Source organism: Amia ocellicauda, chromosome 7, assembly GCF_036373705.1.
Source record: "Amia ocellicauda isolate fAmiCal2 chromosome 7, fAmiCal2.hap1, whole genome shotgun sequence".
In the NCBI taxonomy this organism is placed as follows: domain Eukaryota; kingdom Metazoa; phylum Chordata; class Actinopteri; order Amiiformes; family Amiidae; genus Amia; species Amia ocellicauda.
In genome coordinates, this window is record NC_089856.1 from 6,080,251 (window position 1) to 6,089,145 (window position 8,895).

The following is an 8,895-nucleotide window of genomic DNA, read 5'->3' on the forward strand; positions in this document are numbered from 1 at the left end:
GGTGTTTTCCCATTATTAATGAGATGGTGAATACATGTTAATAAAGAAACGTAATTATGGGGATAATATTCACCCTCATGGCTTATATAAAATAGCATCATGTGCAAATCAGGGTCTCCTTTGTAATCAATATTTTTCATTAAAAAATAAATATATAACTATATATATATATATATATATATATATATATATATATATATATATAGTTATATATATTTTTTTTTATTATTTATATATATATATATATATTTATATATTTTATTATTTATTATTTATATATATATATATATAAAGGCACTTAGATACACCCTTATTGACAATCCATTACATACATATTACATCCTTAATCATTGTATTATTCACAGAATAGCAGTACAAACTGGATACTTTCCATATCTTTAAAATGTGAAATAATTTATTAAAATACAGGGCCGTATGTATATTGTAATGTGCATACCCTTAATAAATATTCAGTGTTCAATAAATACACTGAAGTTGATTATTGGTCTGTTGCAATGTCTGTCTCATGCTCTATTGATGTGTGTAAAAGCTCCAGGTGTAAAAATTATATACTATTTTTACATCTTCACCCTGTAGCTGTCTCATCTCACACAATATCCCACTGTCAGCAGGCAACACTTAAGTAAGCAGTGTTCATCCATCACACAAGCTACCCTGAACTTTAGCCTCAATACGCTGCGCTATTCCACTGTGATAGACACCATCACTGGGCAGCATCGCAGAGAAACACAGTCTTTGCCAGGCCAGAAGAGTGGAAATACCTTCTCAGTAAATGTGTCTTTAAAAGTGAAGATAAGTGTGTTGTCACTGGGGTCAGAGAATGACACCTCCCCCCTGTCATAGTCCAGTTGCACTCTGATCTTCTGGGGTCTCTTCTTCACAGTGAGTTCTGTCCGTGGTGAGGTCAATGCTGTGTAGACCCCATCCACTAGACGTATAGACAAGAATCCACATTCTTGGCTCACAGTGAATTCCCCTTTCCTGTTGCTAGATCCTTTGACCACACCTAAGCACCAGAAAGATCTGTCCCCCAACTCAATATCCCAACAGTGTATACCTGAGCTGAAACCCTCAGAAGCCAGCACAAATGGATAGTGATTAAACCTCTCTGGGTTGTCAGGAAGCTGCCGACTCTCTGCACTGTATTTCACACTGGTTAGATCCTCAGACACTGAAAGCCGGGGGTGTGCTGTGTTGGGGTCAAGAATCACAGGACCTGAAATATAAAGTGAGGAAGGATTAGATATTTACTCCAACCTGCACAAAGCTATTAAGATAAACTATCATATTTCTCTGCTGTAAAATGTATATATTTTTATGTATGTTATATGCTTGTGACAGAAAAGTGAATTAATTAATTTAATTGCATAAAATGAAAATTGTCATAAAGTATCTATCATTTATGTAATCTATGATACATGCAACTACATTCCTGCTAAAACCCTACTGTTTATATTATATATTGTATCAGTTAATTATGTGAATCAATGAGATTGAAAAGAGTTGTAAATACCACACTTGGTTTTACATCTAAAACGTTTAGTTAGAATGTCACTATGAATTTCCTACAGAATGGAACTGATGAGAAATGTAAAAATAGGTCCTTAGTACTCAATTATGTAGTAATTGTTTAATCAATTTTGGCCAAAAGAGGCTCAATGATTTCCATGTAATTGGAAAGTATTTAACTTCCTCCTGGTAACCCTGCCCCCCAGTACTCACTGTATTGAACAATCCCCAGCATCTTCTCCCACACTCTGTACTTCAGAGAGCCCAGGTGCTTGGCAACATCTATCAGCGCTCCTGAAACCCCCTCTGGATCCTGCACTGGGCACTGGGCTCTGCAAAAATATTCAGGAGTCAATGCTGCTGTGGATTGAGATTCAATACAATAGAAAAGAGGAAGATGGGCTGGAGTTTACATACCTGCTCTTTGTCTTCTTGTAGTTCTGGAAAAAAATTATAACATGGCCAATAACTAATTATCCTCATACAAACACAAAGACAATCTGTGAAAGTGAACAACCATTAATCTCAGTCTGCATTCAGAAGTCTCTTGTCACAGAATTAACAGTCCTTACCTGAAGAAATGATATTCCTTCAACCCCAATGTCTTCCTCAAGGGCCCTGATTGTGTCTGAAAGGGTTGATATATTTCTTGTAATGTTCTCAATCTTATTGTTCATCATTTGCCTCTTTTGTTCCCCTTCCTCCTTTAATGCAGCTATTCTGGTTGCCTCTTCATCCCATAGAAACATGTGAAGTTCCTCAAACTCCTTCTTCATCTGCTTCTCTGTTTGCTCAAATTGTATCTGGAAAGTTAGACATTAGAAAATGTTAATATGTGATCTTTACACTATGCTCTTGTTTGTTCTGTAAATCCTCATATAAAGAATACCTCAAAGTTGTTTGCTGTTTGATTACATATTCGTTTAACTCTATAATAGGCTTCCAGCTTCTTCTGCAGGGACTTCAGTGCAGTCTTGAGTTCCTCCTGGAAAGAAATGACATGAGTTTACACTGTACTAGAGAAACTTTCAAAAAGCCTCACTACTAACACTTACAAAAGAGATCACATTTTTCTAAGGTATTGTTAGAAAAAACATGTTACTCAATATAGTCATTTTATTGTATTAACTTAACTAACTGTTCAATCACAAAAGGTGAAAAGTAGGTTTGATCTATTATTGCCCTTTTGAAACAGTAGTAAATATGAATGGTCATTTTCCATTCCTGCCTTATTTTTCCTGTGTTGGTTATATTGCTTTGTCTGTGATTTCCTCAAGTATTAACTAGTTTTTATTACATTAGTAAAAAGCAGTTCTCTGATTCAACATTTACCATTAGTGTAGTAATGGTAATAGTGTACAATTCCCTTGCAGATTTTGTTACGCTTAACATAATGATGGCCACAATCAGATGAATCATAATCACTAATGTTATCACTTTATAATTGTCAGCAAGTTCTGCATGTTACATTTCACATAATTATCATGACAAAACAGTAAAATGTCATTTTAAAAATCCAATAACAGAAGAACTGTGAAATTAATTTGCTCATTATGAAGTCTATAGTGATTCTACTATTCAGTTTGAACATTCAATTTCATTTAAAATGCCAATTCCTATCAAACTAATACTTTGATTAATGGTACGAGGAGAACACTACTTTCCAGGCAATGTGATAAAGCCAATAGGTTTTAAATCAGTTTGTGAAGAGTGTGAAACTGTTTTAAGTGCCTGCTTAGGCATGTATTACAGGTAAGTGCAAAGTGCAAAGAATATTGTTTTGCTACTCCGAATCTTGACAAAATAAAAACAACAACACAAACTTAGGCTGACAGATCATTTAAAGGTTGCTTAATATGGTTCATTTATTTTTATCAGTAATATATAATTTCTCACCTTACAATCCAGGACGGCCTCCTCTGTTGGACACAATTTGTGGTTATCATGTATTTTGGAAGTTTGACAAACCAGGCAGATGGGCTCTTCATCCTTAAAACAGAACAGTTTTAGATGCTCACCATGCAGACTGCAGAGTGCTGCACACCCTGATGGAGTTCTCTCACTTTGTTCCTTTAGGAAGGACTCACAAAGGTCCTTTAAAGCCCGATTGACAATAGGATTGTCCATGGACAATGATGTCCTGCAGACCGGACATTCACGAAAAAGCTTTGTTTCCCAGTATTTCTCCAGACAGGCTATGCAGAAGCTGTGGCTACACTTCAGGACAACGGGATCCTTAAAGATGTCACAGCACACCGGACAGGAGAGAGCCTCTTCCATGTGAAAATGTCTTGCTGCCATTTCTCCACACAATTATGACTTGTCCTGTTCTTAGTATTATCTTTTCCCCATACCACAAGCTACACAGGCTTGGACTCGTGTTCTGTAATTTTCAATGTTTTCATTTTATTAATATAAATTAAATTAACTGTTTGTCCTCTAACCTCCCAAATGAGTATTATACACTGAAGCTTCTCTTGCAGCTTTCCACATTCTTTAACATTAATTATGAAAAAATATTTAACTCTAAACACACTGCTTCCTGGTTGACACACCTGATTCTCAATGAAACAGCAAGAACCAGTTCTACAATGTCATTCTTTTCTTAATCAGGACTGTTTAAGGCATTCCTTTCCATCTGACAGGTATCATAGTATCAGACCGAATCTTTGTTCATTTTCCTGTATGGCATATAGTTTGTTGTCAGGTTAATTATTATAATAGATTAGTATGTGTGGTGTAAGGAAGTGCACTTTCATATTAGCACAACTATACGAGACACTATAAATACAAAATTATGTTCTGTATGCTTGTGAATATGTGCCATAAACTACAGGTTGTAATGAACTTCATCATCATATGGTAAAAAGCTGGAAACAATACTTTAAACTTTTTCAAATAATTGATTAGGTTAAGTACCTGAAAGCTTGAGATCCTGCTGCCTCCAAGACCAGGGTTCACTTCGTTGTTGCCTCTAAGTTCTAATTTGTACAAACTGTCTATTGGCCTTGTTTTTGATCTAGCAGTTTTCAGTTTCTCCCTCTGTTCTGTTTATATTGGGGCAGCACTGTGGAGTAATGGAGAGGGCTCTGGACTCATGACCAGGTTCAAATCCTGGGTGGGGCAGTGCTGTTGTACCCTGAGCAAGGTACTTCACTTAGATTGCTCCAGTACAATGCCCAGCTGTATAAATGGGTACAAATGTAAGTTGCCTGGATAAGAGTGTCAGCTAAATGACAAAATTAATAATACCAATAATAATAACAATAGGCAAGATTTCAAACCACATTAAGTTGACTTATCTACAGCCAGGTATGTGTAGTGTGTCAGAACTTTAGACTCCATCTTGTGTTCATGTTATGTATAAATTAGATAAGGGCGTCTGTGAACAAATAATAAAAAATAAAATAATAATAATATTGTAACAGTTTTGGTTATGTTACCAACCCTTCTGGTCCATTCATTTCTAAAATCATCCCTAAAGTGATTTAACCAAAATACCTAATAAACTCTAAATAAACATATGTATTAATTAATCAAAACAATTAAACTAGTGAATAAGGGCACACTGCGAAACCAACAAAATTTAATAAAAACAGTCAATGCATTCAAATGTAATGGAAAATGCACCAGATAAATAATAATAAAAAAGAATAAATAAACAAAACATTCTGCTGCATTTAAAATAATTCAAACAGTCAATGCATTAGGCAAACAAAAAAAACGAAACCATCAAATCATTCAAGAACAGGAAAACCAGTGCCATTAAACGCAATTAAAATTGTTTTTTATTTTAAAAAACAAACCATTAGTTAATAAATAAAAGTTGGACTCGGGCTCCAGCAGGAGGAGTATCCATCCCCGGAGGTGGGGTCCCATCATGGGATCCTGAGCTCCCCCAGATCTTGGATATGCCAGTTCTTGAAGGCTTCATTCCTTGCCCCTCTGGTGGATCTCCAGATTGACATGGTCTCTTACTAGGATCATGCCCCTCCGTGCGATGACTTTCTGGTCCAGCTCCTGCTTGTTGAACAGACTGATGTTTTGTCCCTCCCATGGCCTGTTTTAGCACCGGCACCTCAGGATTGATGTTGTCAGGCCGCTGGCTGGTACATATAGGATCTGCTGGGTGGTCGTCCACACAGGAACTGCGAACCTGCAGAGGAACGGAGAAAACAGGAGCCAGACCCTGCAAGCAGAGGGGCAGTCCCTAAAAATATGAGCCTCTGTCTCACTTCCCAGGCAGCCCTTGTAGGGGCAGGTGTTAAACCTAAACCCCTTCTGTATATGAACACTTGAGTGGGGAGACACCAACTCACAGCCATCCAGGAGACATTTTTCTGCGTATTTGTGAGGCAAACGTGCATAGCGTTAGCCCAGATATTTCTGCAGTTTTTGGGAGGGAAATCTTCTATTCTGCTGGTCTCCTGGGTAGATCTCATCTGACTACAGATGGTCTTGTAGTGAGGCTTTGTGGAGGACTACTTCGAGTGTAAAAGGCTCAGAGCACCCTGTAGAACAGTGGGGGATCCCATGAGTGTGGCCTGGTGTCATTCATCGTGCAGAAGCTTTCTTCACTTTCTTGTTCTTAACCACATATGCCAACCCCCTGTCTGGGGGAAATATCATGCCTACATACTACGTAGAGAAGAATAGGGAAGAGGATGACCTTTACAACCAGCACCTTACCAGTCATCTTCAAGGTCCTTGTGCTCCAGCCATGGATCTTCCTCCGTACTTTAGATAAAGCTTCCTGCCAGCTCCGGGTGCCTGTGTTGGTCCCGTCAATCGTGATCCCCAGAACCTTGATCGCCGGTTTCACAGGGAAAAATTTTATTCACTTACCCAAATTTTATATTAAAACTATATAAATTTAATCGAAGCAGGTTTCCATTCAAATCAATGCATTTTAAAATGAGACCAGCTGTAGAACCTGTCTCGGAAATAAGTGGAGAAGTTGTCGAGATAAAGCAAATAGAACTTTAATCAAGCTGGCTCGGAAGCCCCACGTCAGGAAAATTCCTTCAGTGAGGACTTAATGTTTACAAACATGAGTGAAGCTTTATAGGAAAATGATGTAGAATCTTGTGACCGTTCATCCAATCAAAGGCTTCAAAAGATGCAAGCTCTGGAAAGTTTGTAGGCTGCGCTTCCCAAGGGAGGAGGTCATCATAGAGGCAGATGTCTGGTCCTGTTACAGCATACAAACGGTACGATCTTGTGGTTTTCTTAACAACGAGGTAACATCTTTGGCTTTGAGAGAAGAAACAGGAAATCCACATACAGACAAACCCATGGGCGATACATTCGGACCATTTCCCTTATCATAGATTAAACAGAAGTGGAAGCAGAGAGAAAAATTTCAATAGGATGTATCTTTAACAACCACCTTGTTGGTTTTGCTAGGCTAGATAAAGCCAATTTTCTGAGTCTGTATACAAACAATTTCTAATGCTATATAATATAATATATATATAATATATATATATATATATATATATATATAATATAAAACATATACAGAGTCTTCACCATCTGTTTACTATCCAATCCGAAATGCGATTATATTGAGCTGAGCAGCACACTCACAACTGCCAGCGCTGGAAGTAACAACTAGGATGATGCAGAAATTAAAGCACTGTTTACAATGTGGATGGAAGATAAAGTTAAAAAAGAAACTGAAGGAAATGTACGAGCGCTGCTGTCTGAGGATATAACTATAGAAGCGATCACAGAAGGCTCTTTTGAAGTCCTAATAAAGGTGCTTCGCTTTCGGGTGAATTGTATAACAGCACTTTTAGACTTGCAGAACCGAAGATAGACATTTGAAAAGGGAAACATATAAATTCGATTCCCCATTGAACAAGCACATTTTTTAATTATATTAGAAAGCTTTGGCTGCAAAGGGTTAAGATTACTTTCAAAGAAAATATAGAACCGAACAATAGCCTATATATATCAATATTAATAAGTTGTGATTATAAATACATCACATACACCTGTAAGCAGACGTAATGTCATTTGTCACTGGTTTGTTTGAGCAGATTTGTTTACTTCCCGGCATGCATTTCATTTAGGCCTCCTTTTCGCCTGCATATGTGAATGCACTTAGGCCTCCTAAACCTGCAAATGTGAACGGGGTCTCTAAAAAAAGCCGGACTAAATTTGAGGTGACCCAGGGCCAGCCTAATAAGTGTGAACGGGGACATCCAACAGTACACAATGGTACTGATAATTTACTTTTTACAGTCCTTTCTCTAATCTCCCAGCAGCCCCTACGGAGATGACCTCATATTAATCGAGAGGGGCGGTGCTGCCTTTCCATCTCTGTTACTATATATATATATATACACACCGATCAGCCATAACATTATGACCACCTGCCTAATATTGTGTAGGTCCCCCTTTTGCCACCAAAACAGTCCTGACCCATCGAAGCATGGACTCCACTAGACCTCTGAAGGTGTGCTGTGGTATCTGGCACCAACACGTTAGCAGCAGATCCTTTAAGTCCTGTAAGTTGCGAGGTTGGGCCTCCATGGATCGGACTTGTTTGTCCAGCACATCCCACAGATGCTCGATTGGATTGAGATCTGGGGAATTTGGAAGCCAAGTCAACACCTTGAACTCGTGATTCATCAGACCAGGCCACCTTCTTCCATTGCTCCGTGGTCCAGTTCTGATGCTCACGTGCCCACTGTAGGCGCTTTCGGCAGTGGACAGGGGTCAGCATGGGCACCCTGACCGGTCTGTGATTACGCAGCCCCATATGCAACAAACTGCAATGCACTGTGTGTTCTGACACCTTTCTATCAGAACCAGCATTAACTTTTTCAGCAATTTGAGCTACAGTAGCTCGTCTGTTGGATCGGACCACACGGGCCAGGGTTCGCTCCCCACGTACATCAATGAGCCTTGGCCACCCATGACCCTGTCGCCGGTTCACCGCTTTTCCTTCCTTGGACCACTTTTGATAGGTACTGACCACTGCAGACCGGGAACACCCCACAAAAGCTGCAGTTTTGGAGATACTCTGACCCAGTCGTCAAGCCATCACAATTTGGCCCTTGTCAAAGTCGTTCAGATCCTTACGCTTGCCCATTTTTCCTGCTTCTAACACATCAACATTGAGGACAAAATGTTCACTTGCTGCCTAATATATCCCATCCACTGACAGGTGCCATGATAACGAGATTATCAGTGTTATTCACTTCACCTGTCAGTGGTCATAATGTTATCGCTGATCGGTGTATATTCAAAAATGTATTAAACAAAATCTGTACATAAGAAATATCATCACTGAACTCACAGCGCTGTTCATAACCACCGCACCAACAGACATGAGGATTCATTTGAAACTTGATT

General features: G+C 38.7%; 1 protein-coding gene across 1 annotated transcript; it reads right to left on the bottom strand.

Annotated features, from left to right (window-relative positions):
- Nucleotides 1-268: 268 nt before the first annotated feature.
- On the bottom strand, nt 269-3,961 carry LOC136752626 (E3 ubiquitin-protein ligase TRIM39). Its single transcript, XM_066708110.1, has 6 exons — nt 3,427-3,961; nt 2,420-2,515; nt 2,103-2,333; nt 1,948-1,970; nt 1,744-1,862; nt 269-1,237 (listed from the first exon to the last, which is right to left on the bottom strand). The coding sequence occupies exons 1-6, from the start codon at nt 3,829-3,831 to the stop codon at nt 702-704; spliced, it is 1,410 nt and encodes a 469-aa protein (XP_066564207.1). The 5' UTR covers nt 3,832-3,961; the 3' UTR covers nt 269-701.
- Between the last annotated feature and the right edge of the window lie 4,934 nt (nt 3,962-8,895).